Raw genomic sequence first — 23,775 nt, 5'->3', positions numbered from 1 at the left:
CAGATAACTCTTTTGGTGAAAAAATTACAACTAAAGTTAAGCAACTGTTTTATTTTATTTTTTTATTTGTGTGTGTGTGTGTGTGTGTGTGTGTGTGTGTGTATGTGTGAGTGACAGAGTCTCACGCCATTGCCCAGACTGGAGTGCAGTGGCGTGATCTTGGCTCACTGCAACCTTCACCTCCCGAGATTCTCCCGAGCAATTCTCCTGCGTCAGCCTCCTGAGCAGCTGGGATTATAGGCACACGCCACCATGTCTGGCTAGTTTTTCTAGTTTTAGTGGACACAGGGTTTCACCCTGTTGGCCGGGCTGGTCTGAAACTCCTGACCTCAAGTAATGCACCCGCCTCAGCCTCCCAAAGTGCTGGGATTACAAGCATGAGCCACCGCACACAGCCTATGCAATCGTTTTAATTCAGTCTCTTCTAATCCTGTTAAATTCAAGTATACCTTAATTAAATCGATTATACATAAAATTAGCTTGTATAATAAGATTCCCATGTAAAATGATTTCTAGTTATTCATTGTTCTGAGAGAAAGAGAGGGGCATGTCTAAAATGATATTCTGTAACTTAATATTTATGTATTTATTTCAAGATGGTAGAATTTCGGGTGATTTTCTTTCTTTCTTTTTTTTTTTTTTTTTTGAGACGGAGTTTCGCTCTTGTTGCCCAGGCTGGAGTGCAATGGCACGATCTCGGCTCATAGCAACCTCTGCCTCCCTGGTTCAAGCGATTCTCCTGCCTCACCCTCCCTAGTAGCTGGGATTACAGGCATGTGCCACCACACCTGGCTAATTTTATATTTTTAGTAGAGACAGGGTTTCTCCATGTTGGTCAGGCTGGTCTCGAACTCCTGACCTCAGACGATCCACCCTCCTCGGCCTCCCAAAGTGCTGGGATTACAGGCATGAGCCACCGTGCCTGGCCGATTTTCTTTTTTTATGCATTTTTCTGTGTTATTTGAATGTTGAAAGTAAACATATTTTTGAGAACAATAAAAATTGTCCTTTTAAAAGAGTCTGAGGGCATTCCAGTTGTAGGGGTTTGGAGAACAGTGGGCTTTTAAAAATAATGAGGAGGCCAGGTGCAGTGGCTCACGCCTGTAATCCCAGCACTTTTGGAGGCCGAGGCGGGCAGATCACGAGGTCAGGAGATTGAGACCATCTTGGCCAACATGGTGAAACCCCGTCTCTACTAAAATACAAAAAAATAGCTGGGCGTGATGGTGCATGCCTGTAATCCCAGCTACTTGGGAGGCTGAAACAGGGGAATTGCTTGAACCCGGGAGGTGGAGGTTGTGGTGAGCTGAGATCGCGCCACTGCACGCCAGCCTGGCGACACAGCAAGACTCTGTCCCAAAAAATAAAAATAAAAATAACAATGAGGAGATGGGATTGCAGGCAGAGAGAACATAGAGATGTGAAGGCAAAGGCCTAGAAGTGTGAAAGGTATGCATGGGTTTAGAATTACCCAGAATGTACTCTTGTGTAGGAAGGAGGAGTAGCAATGACTAGATTTAAACCTAGAAATACAAGCAGGAACCTGGCTGTAAAAGGCTACACTTCATCTAAGAGACAGTGAGATATTAAGATGTAGAGTGTATCTGTTTGTAAAAGGCTTAAACAGGTAAGAGTTTATCTCATGTAATAGGAAGTCCAGGACATTGGAAAAGGAAGTGGAGTAAGCAGTCCAAAGCTCTAAGCAGTTCAACAATGTCCTCATCGACCCAAGCTCTTTCTCCCTTTCTACTTCACTATCCTTAGCATGTAGCTTTTATTGTCTTTGTCATAAAATGGCTGCTACATTGCCATGACTCAAGTTTTCATTCCAGGCAGGAAGAAGGAGAGAGAAAAAAGGGTAAAACACGTTCTCCTCATGTGTCTTGCCTTTTTATTCTAGAAAATAAAACCTTCCTCGAAAACTTCTGCCTACCTCTCACTGGCCAGAACTTAGTCACTTTGTGATCTGTAACCACAAAGAAGGCTTGGGTTCAGTTCCTTTACTTCCTAGTGCTTAAAGTAAAGCAAAAAAAAAAAAAAAGAGAGAGAGAGAGAGAGATTGGGGCTGAAAACTGTGGCTCACACCTGTAATCCCAGCACTTTGGGAGGCCGAGGTGGGTGGATCACCTAAGGTCAGGAGTTTGAGACCAGCCTGGCCAACATAGTGAAACCCCATCTCTACTAAAAATACAAAAAGTAGCTGGGCGTAGTGGTGCACGCCTGTAATCCCAGCTACTGGGGAGGCTGAGGCACAAGAATCGCTTGAACCCGGGAGGTGGAGGTTGCAGCGAGCCGAGATTGCGCCACTGCACTCTAGCCTGGGTGATAGAGTAAGACTTTGTCTCAAAAAAAAAAAAGAGGTTGGAATAGGGGATTAGTGGCATGTAGTATCTGTTGCAATGAATGATCATACCTGTATTTTAGAAAGATAATTATGGTAGTAGGACACCAGAAAATAACCACCACCACCCACACCCCCGGCAGAAAAAAATTTTTAAAGCCTGAGTTGCAGCCGTAGCTCTTCTACTAATTAGCTGTGGAAATCACCTAACTTCTCAGGGCCCAAATTTTCTCACTTTGAAAAAGAAAAATTTTCTTTCTTTTTTTTTTTTTTTTTTTTTTGAGACAGAGTCTTTCTGTGTCACCCAGGCTGGAGTGCAGTGGCCTGATCTCGGCTCACTGCAAGATCTGCCTCCCAGACTCAATTGATTCTCGTGCCTCAGCCTCCCGAGTACCTGGGACTATAGGCGGGCACTACCACGCCTGGCTAATTTTGGTATTTTTTATTTTTACTCATTATTTATTATTTTTATTTTTTTTAAACAGAGTCTCACTCTATCACCTAGGCTGGAGTGCAGTGGCGTGATCTCGGCTCACTTCGGCCTCCTTCTCCCAAGTTCAAGCAATTCTCCTGCCTCATCCTCCCGAGTAGCTGGGACTATAGGCATGTGCCAACATGCCCCGCTAATTTTTGTATTTTTAATAGAGACGGAGTTTCATCATGTTGGCCAGGCTGGTCTTGAACTCCTGACCTCATGTGATCCCCCTGCCTCGGCCTCCCCAAGTGCTGGGATTACTGCTGTGAGCCACCATGCCCATCCCTAATTTTGGTGTTTCTAGTAGAGATGGGGTTTTGCCATGTTGGCCAGGCAGCTCTTGAACTCTTAGCTTCAGGTGATCTGCCCACCTTGGCCTCCCAAAGTTCTGGGATTACTGGCATGAGCCACCATGCCCAGCCTTGAAACAGAAAATTTTCTAAGAGGCATTCCCATTCTAGAATTCAATGATGTTAAGTCATAGCTTTAAGTTTACTAAAAACCAATTAGCTCTTTATAATTGTAAGCACTAGAGGAGGAAAATGATAATACTTTCTTCCTTTCTTTCTCATCCTTGAAATGTGCAGGCTACACTTGCTTCTGGGAATGATGTTTTTTATTCAAAAAGGACTCTGCCTAGGAAGAGGTATTTTATAAAAGCAACAGCAAAAACCACAATTCCTCTAAGAGAGTCAGAATGCAGAACCACAAGACATATAGATTGTTTTCTCACAAGGGCCCTATTATTTTTTATCTGTTTAAATTATAAAGAAATTAAATTCATTTCATCAGCTAAGGCCCACTACATTATATCTCATTTTCCCAATGTCTTCAAATTACAATTTTACATAAGCAAATTTTCCACATAACTGAACTTTTGCCTTTAAAAAATAAAGTCATTTTTTTTTCCACTCTGTCACCCAGGCTAGAGTGCTGTGGTGCAATCTCGGCTCACCGCAACCTCTGCCTCCCAGATTCAAGCGATTCTCCTGCCTCAGCCTCCTGGGTTGCTGAGATTACAGGCATGCATCACAATGCCCAGCTAATTTTTTGTATTTTTAATAGAGACGGGGTTTCACCATGTTGGCCAGGCTAGTCTCAAACTCCTGACCTCAAGTGATCAGCCTGCCTCGGCCTCCCAAAGTGCTGGGATTACAGACGTGAGCCACCATGCCCAGCCTAATGTCACTTCTTGAGGGCTCAGAAATAGTGTTTCATGAACTCTTGAGGCATAAAAGGGGCTATATAAGGGGCATTTGCCCTTTTGCAAAATAGCCCACAAACCTCCATTTTATTATTATTTGTTTGTTTGGTTGATAGGTCTGTTAGTCATGAAATTTCTCTCTTTCTCTACTCTCAAGCTGTCAGAGAACTTACAAAAGCTACTTCTTTTTACAACAGGTGGTAACCCTACCTTTCCCAGTCCTCAATCCTTTACTCCTCACTCTTTTTTTTTTTTTTTTTTTTTTTTTGAGATGGAGTTTCACTCTTTTTGCCCAGGCTGGAGTGCAATGGTGTGATCTCAGCTCACTGTAACTTCTGCCTCCCAGGTTCAATCAATTTTGCTGCCTCAGCCTCCCAAGTAGCTGGGATTACAGATGCAAGCCACCATGCCCAGTTAATTTTGTATTTTTAGTAGAGACAGGGTTTCACCATGTTGGCCAGGCTGGTCTTGAACTCCTGATCTCCAGTAATCCACCCGCCTCAGCCTCCCAAAGTGTTGGATTATAGGTGTGAGCCACCACACCAGGCCTACTTCTCCACTCTTATTCTCCGTCTAACCTGCTATGGGCTGAGAAACTAGGAAACCAGATTATGTAACAATCATTAATAATACTGAAAGTGAGGGATGTTTATATCAAGATTAATTTATGGACTTTAGGGCAGTTGTTTTCACTCCTCAGAGACCCTTTTTTTTGGGGGGCAAATGAAGTTGCCAGAATTTTGACCTCTGGATAAATTGAACAACTGGCATATTTTTAAGCATACACTATATGACCACAGAAATAGAGAACAAAATATTCGCGAGTCTGTGTTTCAAGGGATAGTGTGTATGGGGGTGAGGATTGAGGCAAGTTATAATAAGAGTAGAACAAAGTGCGGTGCAATGGCTCACGCTTGTAATCCCAACACTTTGGGAGGCTGAGGCAGGTGGATCACTTGAGCTCAGGAGTTTAAGACTAGCCGGGGCAACATGGTGAAACCTTGTCTCTACTAAAAATACAAAAATTAGCCAGGCATGGTGGCGCATGCTTGTAATTCCAGCTACTCAGGAGGCTGAGTCAGAGAATTACCCGAACCCAGGAGGTGGAGGTTGCAGTGAGCCAAGATCGCACCACTGCACTCCAGTTTGGGTGACAGCGCGAGACTCCATCTCAAAAAAAACACAAAAAGAATAGACTATACTATGCATTGCTTCTGCTTATTATATAGTTTCAGATTTAAAAGGTACAAGCCTACCTGCTACTTCTTAAAGTTCTAGTGATTTTTTATTACTTATATGATAAAGTAAACCTCAAGAATTCTCATATGAAAAGATACTCAACATTCACTAATTATTGGAAATGGAAATGAAAACCACAATGAGGTATCACCTCACACCTGTTAGAATAGCTGTTATCAAAAAAGATAAGCGATAATAAGTGGCAAGGGTTTAGAGAAATGGGAATCCTTATATACTATTGGTGAGAATGTAGATTGGGGTTGCCATTATGGAAAACAGTATGGAGATTCCTCCAAAACCCAAAAAACAAAATGTTAATTCATTCCAATAATCCCCCTGCTGGTTATATACCTGAAGAAAATGAAGTCAGCACCTCATAAAAATACCTGTGCCCCCATGTTCATCACAGCATTTTTCTCTATAGCCAAAATAAGGAAACATCCTATGTGTTCATCAGTGGATGAAAGGATAAAAGAAATTATGGTATATGTGATACAGATATTTAAGACTCAATAATATATATGACTGAATATTTTATTATATATATTTATTATATATGTATTTATTTATAATATTTGTTATATATATAGTCTTAAGAAAGTAGCCCTGCCATTTGCAGCAATACATGTGAACCCAGAAGACATTAGGCTAAGTGAGATAAACCAGACACACAAAAAAATAGTGTATGATCTCACTTACATGTGGAAACTAAACAAAAGAATAAAACACAAAATGAAAGGTGGTTGAAAGGGATGGAGAATGGAAAGATGAAAGTCAAATGGTATGAAGTTTTAGTTATGTGGGATAAATAAGTGTAGAGATCCAGCGTACAGCATGAGGACTATAGTTGATAATATTGTATTATATCTGGGAAATTTGCTAAGACTAAAGATTTTCAGTACTTTGCCACCAAAAAGTAACTATATGAGATAATAGATATGTTAATTTGCTTAACTGTAGAAATCATTTCACTATATATATGTGTATCAAAACATGTTGCCATATACTTTAAATATATACAATTTTTAAAAAGAATTCTCACATCCGCAAAATGGGGCTTAAGGAAGAAGAAAAAAGCGTAGCTATCTCTTTATGAGATTTACAAAATATGGAAGGACACATGACATGAAAATCATATTTTGTTATTTCTGTAATATCCATAGAACTATTTTATGATTCTCTATTTCCTTTTATATCTGTACCTTGCACCTAAGGACGTTTCTTCATTATCAGTTTATTTTTTTCTCCTCCCTCAATCAGCATGACTTTGTTCGGCGAGACCGGCCACTGCGTGTCCTCATTGACCTCATACAGAGGACAAAAGATGCAGTTCGTGAGCTAGATAACCTACAGTACCGAAAAATGAAAAAAATACTTTTCCAAGAGACACGGAATGGACCCTTGAATGAGTCACAGGAGGATGAGGAAGTAGGTTCAATTTATTTTAGCAGGTGCTTATAGAATGCCCACTATGTGAAAAAGTTCTAGACTGGGCACTATGAAAAACTTTTGAAGATAAAAGTTAATTGATGCTGTCCACCTTAAGAGACGTGAAGGGTTGTACAAGAGACATTCATAAAATAACACTTATATAAGGCAAAATATGAAAAGTGCTACAGAGGTGTAGCCCGGTTGCAGGGGTCCATCATGGGGAGAAAATAAGTCTGCTGGTGGGATTAGTGAAGGTTTCCTGGAGGACATGATGTGGGTAGTTTCTGACAAATGGGCATAGGGTATTCTAGACTCAGAAAGGTGTTGTGCTTTAGGAAGATTATCCTAGCAACAGAGTGTAACATGGATTTGAGTGGGCAACATCCTGGCTAATAGTCCATGCAAGAGGTAATAAGGTCAGTGTCGATGCAAATGGGGAAAAGGGAACACTTTTGAGAAACATCGTAGAGGTAGATTTCATAATCCATGGCTTCTCATTGACAATAACAGATGAGGAGGAGTTTAAGGTGACTCTGAGCATTTGAGCCTGGGTGGCTAGGAGTATGTCAATACCAAGAACAGAGAAAAAGAACCAGGGAGAAAGAGTAGATTTAGGATGATTTCAGTTTCGTGCCTTTTGAGTTTAAGGTCCTGGCATTATATACTCTTGCCAGTATACAGATAGAAGTTTTCTGTTAGAGAATCCTTGATGACCTTAGTAAAAGCAGTTTTACAGTACTAGGTAGAATGAATAGTAGATTACTGAGGTTGCATAATTCATGGGAGTTGATAAGGGGGAGACAGCAAAAAAAGTAATTACGTTAAGATTCAGAAATTGGGTTAAGAAGGAAAAGTAAGAGTGGGCAGCATGTGGAGAGATCCATAAATATAAGGCAGGCTTCTTCGTCTTTAAATGCAGTAGAGATGGAGCCAGGGCAGAGTCAGAGGCACTGAAGATGGAAGAAAGGGATGTAGTTAAAGAGGCAGGATTTCAGAACGTAGACAGAACAAGAGCAAGAGTATTTTAGCTTTTTAACAGAAAATAAAATAAACATAAAAGTATTTTATCAATAATTCTAAAAATGAAGCTCAGAAAGTTGCATTGAACTATAAAATTTCTTGATTGCATATATAGAAATGATCCCCTTTAATTGGGAAAATAAGTCTGTTAAAAATATAATGTATTATCTTCCATTTTATATTACCCAGTAATTTTTTATATTGCCATGGCTAAGTAACAGTTTATTAAAGTTATATGTGTACCATATGGTTTTTTGAGAACAAGGTTTATTTGTAGCTAAATGGATTTAATTATATTATTCAATCTTATATCAAAAGATATCCCACTGTGATGGATAAATTATATGTTCTGATTATTTTACCACTTTTCAAATAGTAGTCTTCGGGCCAGTAGTGATGAATGCCAGTATTATTTAACAGATATATTTAATAAGATTACAGAGATAAGCATGATAGAATTGCTTGAGGGAGGCAGACTTTAATTACCTGTCCAGGAAAGTAGAATTAATATTTCTGCTTAGATATGAAGTTACTCAATAATGACTTGCAGAGGGAGCATATTACTTGTCAAATATCTGAAAACTCTTTCCACTCTACTTTTTCAAGTGACCACTACTGTATTTGCAGATATCCTAGAGCTCACCTGTTTAGTGGCCAGCAGTCTTCCCCTAGCTCCTTGATGTTCCAGAAGGCCCCTTACAAACCTGGCTTGATTTTGCTTACTGAATAGCAACATGATAATATGATAGTGTGTATGACAGGGGAAAGCCCAGGGATGGAAGCATTTGGAGCCTTATGACACATGTCCAGAATGGCCCCTGGGGAACGCATAGGAAGCAAATTTGAGATGTATGAAAATGGTGGAGGAGTAGTGGAGCCAGTACATAAAAAGTTCATCTTTGCAGATTGGCAGAAAAGCAACTTGACACTGCAAAACTGAGTGTGCTTGATACTTTAGTCAATGGATTGACTCTTTATCTTCAGTCTTTTTTTCTAACCTCAATGCCCCATTTTTATAGGACAGTGAACATGGAACCAGCCTGAACAGGGAAATGGATAGCCTGGGCAGCAACCATTCCATTCCAAGCATGTCCGTGAGCACAGGCAGCCAGAGCAGCAGTGTGAATAGCATGCAGGAAGTCATGGACGAGAGCAGTTCTGAACTTGTCATGATGCACGATGATGAAAGCACAATCAATTCCAGCTCCTCCGTCGTGCATAAGAAGGTAGGTTTCTTGGTACCCTCCACAGAGGTGGGCTTTGTCAATCATAGTGAATCCAGTTCAAGTCACTTAGCTTCCAGATGTTTCAGTTACCTTTTTGCAACTGCAGTGTGGGACTAAACCTGGCATGTGACAGTTTTCTTACAGTCAAAAATAACAAAGGACTACACAGGCTACTGTGCCTATTTCTTCATCTCCCTCTCTCATTACTCTGATGTCCGTCATCATCAATAAATAAGTTGAAGAATTTGATAAGTCCTTCTCTAAACCAATAATCTTAATACTGTAGAACTTCAAGTCTTCCTGAGTGTAACCTGTTGGTTGTGCCCTTTTAGAAGTATGCTCTTTCAAAAATATGTTTCTTGGCTGGGTGTGGTGGCTCACATCTGTAATCCCAGCCCTTTGGGAGGCCTAGGCAGGTGGATCACTTGAGGTCAGGAGTTTGGGACCAGCCTGGCCAACATGGCAAAACCCTGTCTTTACTAAAAATACAAAAAATAGCCGGGCCTGGTGACATGTGCCTGTAATCCCAGCTACTCGAGAGGCTGAGGCAGGAGAATTGCTTGAACCCAGGAGGCGGAGGTTGCAGTGAGCTGAGATCACGCCATTGCACTCCAGCCTGGGCAACAGAGCGAGACTCCGTCTCAAAAAAAAAAAGAAGAAGAAGAAGAAGAAGAAGAAAGAAACTTGCTTCAGGTAAAAGGAGGACTTACTCTAGCAGGGAGTAAGGAAAGCCTACCTGATGAGGTGACATTTAAGCAGAAATTCAAAAACAAATAGAAGCTAGCTAGCTGGGGTAAGAGATGGGGATGAGTCAGAAAGCAACAAGTACAAGAGCACTGAGACAGAGAGAGCTTTGTATGTTCAAGGAAAAGGGGAAGGCCGTAGAAGCTATGGCTGGTGTGCTATGTGGACAGTGCCTGAGGACCAGAGAGACAGCAAAGGACCCAGATTATCAGGAAGACGTGGAAGCAATTTGAGGAAAGCAAAGATGTCAGACAGATGCAGAAATCTACCAAGAGATCAGCATTGCCAGCTGGTGTCCTTTCAACATGGGCAAGTGATCATGTATTTGAAGAGTAAAAAAGAAGGTTTTGAGGCCAGGCGCAATGGCTCATACCTGTAATCCCAGCACTTTGGGAGGCCGAGTTGGGCGAATCACGAGGTCAGGAGATCGAGGCCATCCTGGCTAACATGGTGAAATCCTGTCTCTACTAAAAACACAAAAAATTAGCCGGGCGTGGTGGCGGGCGCCTGTAGTCCCAGCTACTCAGGAGGCTGAGGCAGGAGAATGGCGTGAACCTGGGAGGCAGAGCTTGCAGTGAGCCGAGATGGCGCCACTGCACTCCAGCTTGGGCAACACAGTGAGACTCCATCTCAAAAAAAAAAAAAAAAAAAAAGAAGGTTTTGCTGGGCTGTCTTTTCGGAGGGAGTTATCATGAATGCTGACAGGTCTGGCACTTTCCTTTCTATTACCCCTGGGGCTCTATGAGTATAGGGGGCAAAAGAGAGGAATTCAGTTGGATCTTTTTGCTCCAGGACTTCTCACATAGGCAACCAGAATTAGAAGAAAGACACTACTGGCATAATCAACAAGAAAGAAAACCCTGGTCTATAACTCATGGGATTTTTAATTTTATTTTTGCATGCTGTCATAGACCTACCTTGTGATAATATGAGTGTTTCAATACTTTTCTCTCCCTGATGTGATGACTTAAGTAGAACAGATAAAATTTATATTCTGAAGTAGAAGATAATTGTATTTGATCCACAAAAAATATATAGGTCAGGAAGAATTTAAGTTACATATTTCTATTTTATCATGAAATATATAGAGGAAATATGATGGAAGAAAATCAAAACACATTTGCAAATAAAACTTTGGATGAGTTACCTTTAAAACATAAGTGAGCTCAAAAAATAGAATATATATGAAAACTTAATGTTAAATATGGTATCTTTTCATGAAATCCATTTAGTTCTTATACCTGAGCTTTAAAATATGTTATCTTTAAAAACAATAGAAATAAAAATTATTCATAAAGTCTATATTGGGTGGTTTACTCAAATTCCTAACACTTTTTCACTTGGGAACATAAATAGGATTTTTAACTCTCAACAGAAAATTTTGTATATTAAACTTAGGAATGAGGAAACTAATTTGTAGTTCTATCTGCCTCTGTTAGTTTTATTTTACTTTGGACAAGTAACAAATCCAATACCTAGAATAGTGCCTGGCACAGTATAGACACTCAGTAAATAACTGTGGAAAGAATGAATAGACCAACAAAACCAAAAAGAAGGCAGGGAATAAATTAATTACCAAATATTAAATATCATACTCTACCAGTTCATTGAACATAATGGATCAAAAGGGTTAAATAATCTTAGCTATCTTTACATTTTGATAAAGTTAAATGATAGTTAAATGAAAATTAAATGAGTACCCAACACAATAAGAACGTGCTTAATAAATACCAAAATATATGAATATGGGGGAAGGAATCTTTTGTCCCTTGATTGTTATAATCAAGTAGACATATCTTTTCTTTTCTTTTTTTAATTTTTGGAGACAGAGTCTCACTGTGTTGCCCAGGCCGGAGTGTAGTCGTGCAATCTCGGCTCACAAGCAGACATATCTTAAATTAGTCAAATTAATTTGACTAATAATAGTCAAAACAGATCTGAAACAGATTACCATTTTAGATAGGAAATAAATTTGCTTTTTCAAAGAAGGACCTTAAAAAAATAAATAAAATTAAATCCATGAGTAGCTAGTGAGAGCATGACTTGCGCTTAACTGCTCTGCTTCCAGAATAAAGATGCCCTGATTTTAGCAGGACAGTTCTATCACAGATCAAGTCCCCAAAATGTAAAGTAGGACACTGAAAATTTTCCTTTGACATCAGAATTCCAGGTTACTTACTCTCCAGTCCTTGCCTCTGTTCTGGTCTTTCCCAGGCCCTGAGGGGATCCTAATCCAAACTTCCTTTTTATTTATTTATTTATTTTCTTTTTTGAGATGGAGTCTCGCTCTGTTGCCCAGGCTGGAGTGCAGTGGCGTGATCTCAGCTCACTGCAAGCTCCACCTCCTGCGTTCACGCCATTCTCTTGCCTCAGCCTCCCGAGTAGCTGGGACTACAGGCGCCCGCCACCACGCCTGGCTAATTTTTTGTATTTTTAGTAGAGACAGGGTTTCACCGTGTTAGCTGGGATGGTCTGGATCTCCTGACCTTGTGATCCACCCTCCTCGGCCTCCCAAAGTGCTGGGATTACAGGCATGAGGCACTGCGCCTGGCCCAATCCAGTCTTCTTTTTGAGCAAGAATGATTTGATAAGGCTAAAAGCATATTCTGACAAAATAAACTTTAGGTACTTATTTTTCCCCCGGCTAGTGTTGCCACACTACTTTTTTCAGTAACAAGAACATCACCACATCTCTAGACTGGTAGTTCTTTAGGAACCTTTTTTTTCACCTACCACATAGCACAATGTCTGTTACATAGTAAGCGCTCAATAAATGTTCTGTGAACTAAATTGAAGATGGCCAAGGACACGACTCCACACCTCAATTCTTGATTATTCACAAGTGACTCCGGTACAAATTTTTAATCCAGATTGTTTCCTTGTCATCTAGCCTGCTTCTGAGCCTTCATCCTACTCCTTAAAATCATTGTGTATAGAGCCATAGCAAATAGATTTTAATATTATCCTAAGCAGCAAAGTCTATCTTTTGAATTTGTTAATCAAAAAGTGTATTTTTATTTTACTAAAGTATAAAATTAATTCCCTTTGCCTGTTGCTGCCTTCTATTAGTATATATCATAAGACTTTAATATATTAAAAGCATTGTTCTTGAATCAGTGTTATTTTAGGTATGCTTATTGAACGCCAGTCATAAGGGTCCCTTTCTAGGGATTATTTAGAGAACATTTTTTTCTTTTTTCTTTTTTCCTTTTTTTTTTAATGGGGCAACACTTTATGCTATAAAATAGAATAAGTGTTCCAGAAACTATTGTTTAAAAAAGTCATTCTACTGGCCAGGCACGGTGGCTCACACCTTTAATCTCAGCACTTTGGGAGGCCAAGGCGGGTGGATCAAGAGTTCAGGAGTTCGAGACGAGCCTGGCCAATATGGTGAAAACCTGTCTCTACTAAAAATACAAAAATTAGCTGGGCGTGGTGGCGCACGCCTGTAATCTCAGCTACTCCGGAGGCTAAGGCAGGAGAATTGCTTAAACCCGGGGAGGACAGAGGTTGCGGTGAGCCAAGATGGTGCCAGTGCACTTCAGCCTGGCCGACAGAGCAAGACTCCGTCTGGTGGAGGGGGGAGAAAAGCCATTCTACCCTGACTCCTAAAGCTTTATTTGACCCTTCCTATTAGTCAGTGTTAGTTCTTTCCCTCCCCTCTTTAAAAAAGAACAGCTTTCACCACCTTTGCGGGATTAAAAAAAAAAAGAAATGTCCTTGAGGGAATAGGATGTTCTAGTTGAATTTTCACTTGCTTCAGTGGCCTTTCCTATTATTTTTGCTGAAAAGAGGGGTGCGTGCTTTGCCTCTTCAACTCACATTTGGCAAAGTAAAAGTAAATTAACATATGAAGGTAATGTTTCTTAAACAGAGCAGTCATACAACACTTCTCTGTAGTAACGTCTTTCTCCTCAGCCTTCTACTAGTCATCTCTTCTCTCCAACTATCCTTCCAAGTTAAGATATGCTTTTTCATCTTCTCCTCCCCTTCCTCCAGCCCCAGCTTTTGATAGCTACACCTGCTTCGACAATAATTTAATAATTTTGAAATGAACAAAACAAAGTAGTGTGGTGGGTCTGCTGATCCCTTCTCTACAGCGTAGAAAGTGTGGGAGTCTATAGAAAGGTTTCTCATCACCGGATAAGAGCCATTTTTAGATACATCCCCCCGCACCCCACTGTGTAAAGGTGTGCTTATGTGTGTGTCACTATTTTACAACTTCCTTAGCGTACAGAGTGGCAGGTTTTTATGAAATACAAATTTGAATTCTGTTAAATAATCCAAAAGAAAATGTCATTTTCTCAAAATCTCCTCAGACCTATATTCTTGTGTTTGTTTATTCAGCAAACATTTACTGAATGCCTACTAAGTATCAAGCACTATGCCAGGTGCTAGGAAGACTGAGATTTTTCAAACGACATTTACTCTGCCTTCAAAAAGCCCACAGCCTTATGCAGAGGCAGACAAGTAAGTGTGATGAGTACTGTGATAAAAGTAAACCCAAAGCACAACTGAGTCCAGAGGAGTGACTTCCTAGGTTAAAGTCAAGTTCATTTAGAAACTATAAGCAAGTAGCCAGGCGCGGTGGCTCACGCCTGTAATTCCAGCACTTTGGGAGGCCGGGGCGGGTGGATTGCTTGAGCCCAGGAGTTCAAGACCAGCCTGGGCAACATAGTGAGACTCCAGCTCTATTAGGGAAGAAAATATATTTAGAAAAAGAAACTGTAGGCAAGTGCCTACACCACGAACCTTCATTTCAGAAGTGTAATGGTCAGACACTTAAAGGAAAGACTTCCAAATAAAAGGAAAGCCCCTTGTCTAAGGTATAATAGTAAAGTTTGTGTGCCTCATGCTTCACATATTTCACTCTTGTATAGAAATTCAATTCTTTTTACCGAAGATTTTGAACAAACATTATGACAGCTTCCTTTTTAATCTGAAGACATTTATTTTTTATGATGAAACGATGTCGTGGACTGGGCGTGGTGGCAACGCCTGTAATCCTAGCACTTTGAGAGGCTAAGGCAGGCAGATTGCCTGAGCTCAGGAGTTTGAGACCAGCCTGGGCAACATGCTGAGGCACGAGAATTACTTGAACCCAGAAGGTGGAGAGGTAGCAGTGAGCCAAGATAGTGCCACTACACTCCAGCCTGGGCAACAGAGCGAGACTGTCTCAAAAAAAAAACAAAAAAACAATGTGGTAAGTTTACCAGGTTAATGTAGGTTTACTTAAAACTGGTATTTCAAGGAGTTATTTTTGTTTGTTCCTGGATGATAATGTTTTAAAGATAAATTATAACCATGCCATATATTTTGCCTTGGCAAAGTAGAATAGATTTATTATTCTTAATCTTCTAAAATCATTCTTTGAAGATTTCAGCCTTATCATTTGTAAATAATCTGTATCTAGTGAATAACTGCATAAAAATAGAAATTAACCCTTTCCATTGTTAATCTTAAGATGTGTGCAGTTCAGAAACTCTGGGAGCCAGGTATAGTGGTGTTTTACAAAGGCACTGTTACTTAAAGGGGCAGTATAACCAACAGAAAATATTTCCAATAAAGTTGATACTTTAATTTCTTTGAGCTTACTTCTCAAGTTACATTCTCCCATTTTTAAATAGCTTCATATGCTGTCTTTGGAGTTTTGAACCTGTTTTATGCAGTGGAATTGAATATTTTAAAATTCATTTCCTAATGCACTTGAAATGAATATCCACTATTAGACTAAAATTTTGTTCCATTTTGTGGTCTCTTGTATAATATTTGAAGACTTTTAGTGATGGTGATCTCTGTTGTGAAAATGATCTGGAAAACTAAGAATGATTTTATAAAAGGAAAAAAATATAGGGGGAAGCAAAGAATTATACTATTAGCATTATTATATTTAAAGTGGGTTAAAATTTTGAACCTATTCTTTGGACTATAAAAATAGCATTATTTTAAAAATATACTTGAGTTACTTAATTACATATGTGTCAACTAAAATCAATGTCATTTCAAGTTTTAATTTTTCTGGTGTACTTCAACTTCCTCAAGTTTAGTAAACTTAGAAAATACATTGTGGCTTTTAATTGGAGAAGCAGAGCCCTAAACCATGTTTCTAAGGAGTTAATTTTTATCAGAGATAAACTAAATAAAATTGCACATATCTGTACATGAATAAATTTTGTTTTGGTCTGTCCTGTGGAGAATGTGGATTCTTGTGTCATTGGTTATCCTTATAAATCAAGTTATTACAATGTGAAACTGAGCTGTTGCCCACGTATTTGAGGTCTCCCCCTAAATCAATGTACTTGGTAAGTTAGCCAATTAATGTTCACCAAAACTATGACTTGTTAAGTAAGGCCTCCTATAAAATCACAGGCCTCTACCTAGCATATCTCTTCCGATTACTGGCATTTAAGAGCTGCTTGCTTTTCTGGCACTGTAATATTGAGTTGAATTTTGTACATAAATTTATTAGCAAATATGCGTAATGTAAATGGTAGCAGGTCCCAGTGCCTTCCTCTTTAGAACCTTAAGCCTAGTGCATGAATCCCAATTACACACATTCTCGCTCTTCCCTGTAAAATAGGAGTTCAAATTTCGCGAGAAATCATGTAGAATAATTTTAACTGACCCTTCAAATATTTTCTTATAAATTTTAAAAACTTACAAGTTTTATAAGCCACCAGTATGGCACCACTAACTATGGCTACTAAGTGCTTGAAACATAGCCATTATGACTTAGGAACTCAATTTTGCACTTAATTTTGTTTTAATTAATTTTAATTGAATTTAATTTTTAATTAAAATAGTCATATGTGGCTGGTCACTAACTTGTTGGACAGCGCGGCTGCAGAATATACTTGAATTTGATATATATGCCCTCAATGGCAAGTTTATCAAAGATCCCTTCATTATTTGAGCTATAATACATAAATTTAAAAAAATTCTCCATATAGGTGTAATGATAGATACCTTCCCAATACATCAAAGCATTTTAAATGTATAAAAGGAAAAAGAAAATCAGCCCAATTTAATCTTGGGTCTTGGCTTTTACATAAAAATCTGGATGTAAAATTTAATTTCTCCCAAAATTTTAGACTATAATAACATTTCGTATTTTCTAAACCTCTTTAATTTTTGTTTCCTGATGAAGAAAAAAGCCATTATAAAAAATTTCAAGCGGTCATGGATAAAATGCAATACTGACTTCTCACAAATGGTTTTCCTAAAACCCTAGGGAAATAAGGAATTAATTTCTCCTTTTCCACTCTGAACATGTACTATTTTAAAATCCCCCATGGTTGTACATGTTTTTGAGGTACAAATTACTATAGCGTCCTTTTTTCTGAAGGGTTATAGCCACTTAATGACTGACCACTACTTCATCTTTATAGAGAGGAACATCATCCTTTGAAAGCATTTTCCCCTTTAAAAGTCATTTCAGTTACACTTAAGAAACATCCATTATTATCCTTCCAGGGAATGCTATTTTTTCACTGGGCGTTAGAACAAGATTAATTATCTTTGCCTATCAAGAAGCATGGGCTTGATTAAATCAGTCAAGGACATTAAATTCCAGCTTTACTCACTCTGGTGACCATACCGATGCTGAGTTGAAGAAGAATTTGTGAAAGTTATCATTTGGTTAAAATTGTACGCCTGTCGCTTTAAATCTAAAAAAAAATCCTTTCAGAAGCTGTAGAGAGAAGGTGCTAGAACTGTGTACGATCATGACTGGAAAGCAGGATCCCTCAGTGACTGCCGAATCTTCCCAGCACAAGATAGAGAGGCAGTTCAGCACAAGCCTACATTGGTTCTAGGCAGAACGATGATCCTACCGAACAGATCTCAAATAAAATTAAATTGAGAAAGCAGATCTTTCAAGGGAATGAGGCGGAGGCTCGCTTTTATGTTAAAAGCCACCAGCATCCTCCTTGCTAGACATGGACATGACATTTTTAAAGGAATTATCTGGTTACAGCGTTTTAAGCAAACTGTTCTGAGGAGTCTGTACATTGCATTATTTTTTCTATTCTTTTTTTCTTTTGCATATATGTAATTCTGGAGGTAAAGCAAAAGCCTGCCAGGGATTCAGAAGGCATCCCACTAGCGATCAGCTGACATTCCTAACTGAAGGCTGCAATGTGTTGCTTATTCATTTTGTACCGTGGGAGCTGCGGGGACTAGCAGAGAGCTAAACTATGCATTTCAAACAGCAGTGCTTGTGCAGAAAGAGGGGTGAGAGAGAGGCAGCCGGCGAGGAAAGAGCACAGCTGGACTTTCTCCTTGTTTTTATCCATTTCTGCAGGATCATGTATTCATAAGGGATGAGGCGGGCCACGGCGATCCCAGGCCTGAGCCGCGGCCTACCCAGTCAGTTCAGAGCCAGGCCCTCCACTACCGGAACAGAGAGCGCTTTGCCACGATCAAATCAGCATCTTTGGTAAGCAAACACCCCTCTACCCACCTTCCCTTCCTTCCCCTCCTCCCCATCTGGCAGCCTCTCGCCCTCCCTGAGCCTCTCTCGGCTTCATGGATGGGAGGAAAGGAGTCAAGAATGTTTTCTCTCTCCTAATAATTTTATTCGTTTTAGGAAAAAAAATCTGTTGGCATAGCAACCTGATTTCAGATATTTTAGCATTGTGTATGGCATGGAAAAAAAAAAAACCTTTGTGTGTTTGTGTGTGTGTGTGTGTCTGTGTGTGTGTGTTTGTATATGCTGTATGTGCAAAATGTAAGGCCTTTGAGATGAAGTTGCTTGCCTGTCCAATTTTTTAAAAGCTATTTGTCTTTTCATTGAAATAAATAATGCTAAATTTTTTTAAAGGTATTGATGTATATGTATTCACGGCACTGTGCTTCTTTTTGTATAGATGCATATGTGTCTATAATCTATACACATACATCAAAAGATAAAATATAATTTTAAAAAATATATGGTTGCTGGATAATGTATATAATTGTAGAAAATAAGATACTTGCTTCCCAGGGACGGATTGCTGGTTCGTTCTGGTTCATTCATTTATTTATTGCAACAATGGTAGTGGCTGCACTTCCCCATTTAACCCCTGAAGAATTTCCTGGCACCAATAAAGCAAGGGCTTTGTAGGAGAGGATAGGGCTGATTGTGGAAGAAAAGAGACTGTAGGATTCTTCAGCATTTTTACTATTGCAAATGTGATTGCTGGATGCCCTTGTAGTAGCAAAAGGGGTGTGTGCTGGAAGAGTTAGTTTTCATGCCTCCTCCCCTCGGCCCCCCACGCGTGCGCGTGCGCGCTCACACTCACACACACACACACTCACATCGTTTCATCCTTGGCACTCTAAACTCTCTTTAATCTTTTGCTTCTGAATCTCACTTCTAAGCCAAAAAATTGTTGAAATATTAGTTGTTTTGCCCAAATTGATGTTAGAGGTCACATGGGCAGGAAGAGTTAGTGTACACTGCTTGGCTATTACATTTAGAACCTATGATGACATCATCCAAGGCCGACCCAGAAATGATCATTTTTCTTGTCCTATTTTTTAAACCTGATTTCTACTTTTATTTCTCAAGTCTTTTAAAGGCTTCGATTATCTTTGAAATTTATAATGGATTATAACCTTTAAAAACCCAAATGCAAGGAAAAATGGAAGTTAAAGCACCTACATATTGCTATGCCTGCTGCTGTCTAAAAGCAAGCAATTTAATTTAAACTGCCTATAAATAAGCCCACTTTTAAGTTCCTTTATGTAGAAGTTTCTTGTGATCTCTTTGATGAGCAATTTTTCATTTTAAAGGAATGCTACACTATGTAATGGAGATCTTAAAATGTCCACTATGTATTTGCTAATGATTGTTAAGCACCTCAAAATATGCTTTTGAGTCTAGATAAAGCATCGTTAAGATTACCAGATAATCATTGTCTTCATGCCATGATATCTGACAAAGAAGAAATACGGTGCTTTAGAGAACTATGACTACTTACCATCGACTCTTGTGAGACTTGGACCTTTATCCAGACCCATTCATGTTGAAATGAGTGGAGAAATGATAACAAGCTCTGAGCAACCGAGCACCATCAGTGGTTTTACATGTGAAGCAGACATTATACCAAGTGGCTTTCCCCCTCTGGGACAGGTTCTCTTTTCTCTCTTGCCACACCCTCATTCCCACATCATATATTCATGACCTCTCCCACCTCCCAGCAGGAGATTACTACAGCCGTGCCAGAGTAATGTCACGCTCGCATCTGTGAACTCACCCAGGGCTACTCTGTGTGTGTATCTGTGTATGATTCTTCTCTGTGGATGATAAAAGCTGCTTCCCTACTATGCCACCTCAGGGCTATGGGCAGTGTCCTCAGGAACCCTCTGAATCCTACAGGCTTCCTAGTGCCCATCCAGAGAACAGCTGCAACCAGTCTCTCTAATGAAGTTTTGATTTGCTAAAAGGCCCCTGCTCCTATATTAAGTTACAAACAGAGTAACTGATATGCTGTTGCTTTAGCCACAAAATAAGTTGTTTTTTGTGGGGCGCCCTCTCTAAACGTAGTGCTTTGGGAGTCACGGTTGGGATTGATGGAAGTTTACCAGAGTTCAGTGGTATTTGTATCTAGTGGCTTTTAGGGAGGGGAAAAAAATGGAAGGGAAAAGGTATGGTGTTGTATGGTTCCATGTCCCATTTTGAACAATCTAACTATGGGTATGGATTTTTTAATGTATACTACCAAGTACTACAATTCTACCCACTATATTATTTTAAAGCATAATGCCAATAGTAGTGTATAAATCAGGACACTGGAATATCATAAAATATTTAATTTTAAAAAATATATTATGAATTCTGTTGTGTTTTATGGACCCAAGCTCAAATGAAAATGACTAAAATGACGTAAAAGTAAGAGCAAGATCATGGGAAAGTGAAAGTCCAGTATAATAAAAAATCAAGTCATTGTTGAAACTTTGCCTTCTCATAGTTTGTGGCAATACTGTATTTATTTATTCATTTATTTTGGTTTTACTATTTCTTTAACATCTTCTAGTAGAGGTGCTAACAGGTCACAAAGAGGTCCAAAGGTGAACAGGAAAAAGGAACTTAGAAATTAGTTTTTCAATAACTAGATAAATAAATGATGAAATGCATATTTTAAATTTACTTGCAAACTGACAAAGATATAGTCTTCCTAAAATTTGTTTATCAGCCTACTTCTTCAACATAAGCCTAAAAGAGGCCTGGCTTTGTGCTTTTCCCCCTTAGTATTACTTTCAACATTGTGCTTTTGAATGAGGTTACTGACAAGTGTATGAAGAAGCCCATGGGCTTTGGGCCTGTATTGCTACATGCCTTTATTATTTTGGCACCTTATAACTGAGATTTTTGTGTTGTGCACTGCTGCGCAGTTGCATTTGTAACAAAGGATAAGGAAGGACTATAAACTTTGATACCAGATGAAATCCTGAGAAAACTTTAGCATTGTAACTTTTTATTACAATTGTATAATTTTTATTATAATTTTCTAAGGGCAGAGATTATTGCCCTTATTTTGAATAATTAGGAAAAGGAAGGGTATTTCATGGCATCTTTCTTTTAACCTTTCTTTTCCTTCTTCTGTAAGGAAGTTCATATTGGGCTCATGTGTTATCTGGAAAAAGGAGTTGTTTATATAGTTCTGCAGGATCACTAATCTGACTTCTTGGGCCTTTGAGATGTGCCTTCCTTGAGTTTTTATGGAGAGCCTCATATTTTAATTATATTAGTGATTCATGAGGGTGTTTTCAGCTGTTGCTACATCTGATGTCATTTCTTCTGAAAACTTTGTAGTGTCCGGGGCTCTTGGCCATTTCCATGATAGAGATATTAGTATAAAGAGCACCGTATCTATCAGAGTTCAGCTTTTGGCTTTGTGAAGGAATTCTCACGGCCCCTCTTCCTAATATGTGTTCTAACACAAATTCACCTGTGGCTGCATTACACAGGCGAATTTATGTTAGAACACATGTCAGGGAGAAGGGCATGAGAGGGGAATTCCCAAGGAGGCATGTAGGAGAAAAGTATTATTGTTCTGTTCATGCAAATATAGATTCTTTTACTTCGCTTTGCCAGATTTGATAGAAAAACTCATAAAAAGAGAGTCTTCATATGGAGTTTTTAAAATGCACCCTAATAATTCAGCTAATTGTGAAATTGGATACCTGAATGAATTTGATACATAAGAATAAAAATATGAGAGCCTCAGCAGTAAATGCTACTGTTTCAGCTCTCATGAGCCCAGTCCTGTTTCTAAATGCTTGAAAATGTGTTCTCTTCCTGGACAGTATACCAGAGGATGCTTATCAAAATATTGCATATGTCTTTACTTATTCTTGGCTTCTTAACTCGCTAAGGTCATTGCTGATACCATTTCTCACTTATGCTGTCCAATCTACATGCCCAACCCATATGGTCAAAGTCTGTCAATAAATGTGTGTTGAATAAATGAATGAACGAATGAATGAGGTCACCTCCAGCCCTGCTGGAGAAATCCACATGAGAATTTGGATTTATAAGTTTGCATTTCAGAATTCTTCATAACATATTCTTTTATAAATGCAGAATTGCCTGTTATCAGTCATTACTTTTAGCAAAAACTTAAAAACAGTTTTTCCTTAGGTATTCTAAAGAATAGAATGTTAAGTTTCTAATGCCAAAATGTGACTCACTGTATTCTTTTTAAGAACTTGCTATAAATTTCATTTGTTCTAAGTGCTGAGGTGGCCACTTTTATCATATGCATCATTTTGATTCTTACATATTATTAATCTTGTAAGTTGGCTTTGATCTCTTAAGAGGGTAACATTATCAGCCACCATGCTCTTGTTTTATGTTCAGGAAGTTGCTTATTACCCTTCTAGTGCACTGTTTTGTACACGATAGGGACATTCTGCACTTCAGATGAAGTGGTTTGTTTTAGGGCCGAATTTTGCTGGAATTAAATAAAGTAGCATTGAACAGCTGTAGGAACCTTTAAAAAAAAAAGTTTTGGTCTTCCTTTTCATGGTACATTATTTATTATTTGTTTATTTTTCATATTCTAGATACATGAAATGAGTAATAATTCAGATTCAGAAATTATACATAATTTTATAATCCACAATCTGGATACAGATACAGTTGTTTTTTTTTTTTTTTTTTCTTAAATGTGCCCTTTCTTCTGGATCCACTTCTTCTGATCTATGTCTCCATCACCAGAAATACTAAGTAGAGGGCAAAGGGACATGCTTCGCAGAGCCTGGCATCAGAAGGAAGGAAACCAGCACACATTGAGCATTTCCTAGGAGTCAGACACCCTGCTAGGCACTTTCACATGAGAAAGTCCTCCGACCCTGAGGAAGATAGTAGTAGTTCCTCTCTCTTTACACATTAAGAAACTGAGAGACTTTAAGAGGTTAAGTAATTTGCCCAAGGTCAGTTATATAGTAAGAGATAGATGAGGTTTTTCTCCACGCAATCCACTGGGTAGAGCAAGGTGGTACTGCCCACTTTTAGTTGATCACATTTTTGAGACTGCCATTGTAAAAACTACAGTCACTACATCTTTATAACTTTCTCCTGTTTCAGACTTACTCAATTTGTAATTTAGACTTACCATTCTCTCTAGCTTTGACTTTTTTGGGTGTTGATTCCCTCTATTACTTTATAAGAGAAAATAGTCACTCTTTTTCTGCCTTGGTGATATGAATTTCCTCAGGCAATTCAAGAACCATAGGAATCCAAGGCCTTCTAAAAATTAAAGAGGTAAATTATATGTGAAAGCACTTTTTAAACCATATGCATGAAAAAGTTATGGGCTATTATTTTTTATTTTATTGACCAAAAGGTGTATTCTTAAAACTCATAGTGTACACTTAAGACACACAGGCACACATAACTGTAAATATCATATTTTTTGTATATTTCATGTTAGACTTTACAACTGAAATATCTGGTTATACTTTTATTTAAATTCATCTATCCAGCTTGAGCATGGAATTATAAAGCTTAGTGTCTCTATATATATACCCAAAAAGACAATTTGAAACTTGGAAAGTTTAGTTGTGACAAATGAAAGGTGATATTAGGAGTTTAAGAAGGTAATTATCC

General features: G+C 38.8%; 1 protein-coding gene across 2 annotated transcripts in view; it reads left to right on the top strand.

The window, feature by feature from the left end:
• The window catches only part of TAOK3 (TAO kinase 3), a 223,201-nt gene that overhangs the window by 165,662 nt on the left and 33,764 nt on the right, over positions 1 to 23,775 (top strand). Inside the window, exons 12-14 of one of the 2 annotated variants that reach the window (XM_009248295.4) lie at positions 6,520 to 6,687; positions 8,730 to 8,963; positions 17,983 to 18,117. In XM_009248295.4, the coding sequence (XP_009246570.1) occupies positions 6,520 to 6,687; positions 8,730 to 8,963; positions 17,983 to 18,117 (537 nt within the window). 2 annotated transcript variants of the gene reach the window in all.

Source organism: Pongo abelii, chromosome 10 (genome assembly GCF_028885655.2).
Source record: "Pongo abelii isolate AG06213 chromosome 10, NHGRI_mPonAbe1-v2.0_pri, whole genome shotgun sequence".
Taxonomy (NCBI): Eukaryota; Metazoa; Chordata; class Mammalia; order Primates; family Hominidae; genus Pongo; species Pongo abelii.
This window is presented reverse-complemented; position numbering and strand designations above follow the sequence as displayed.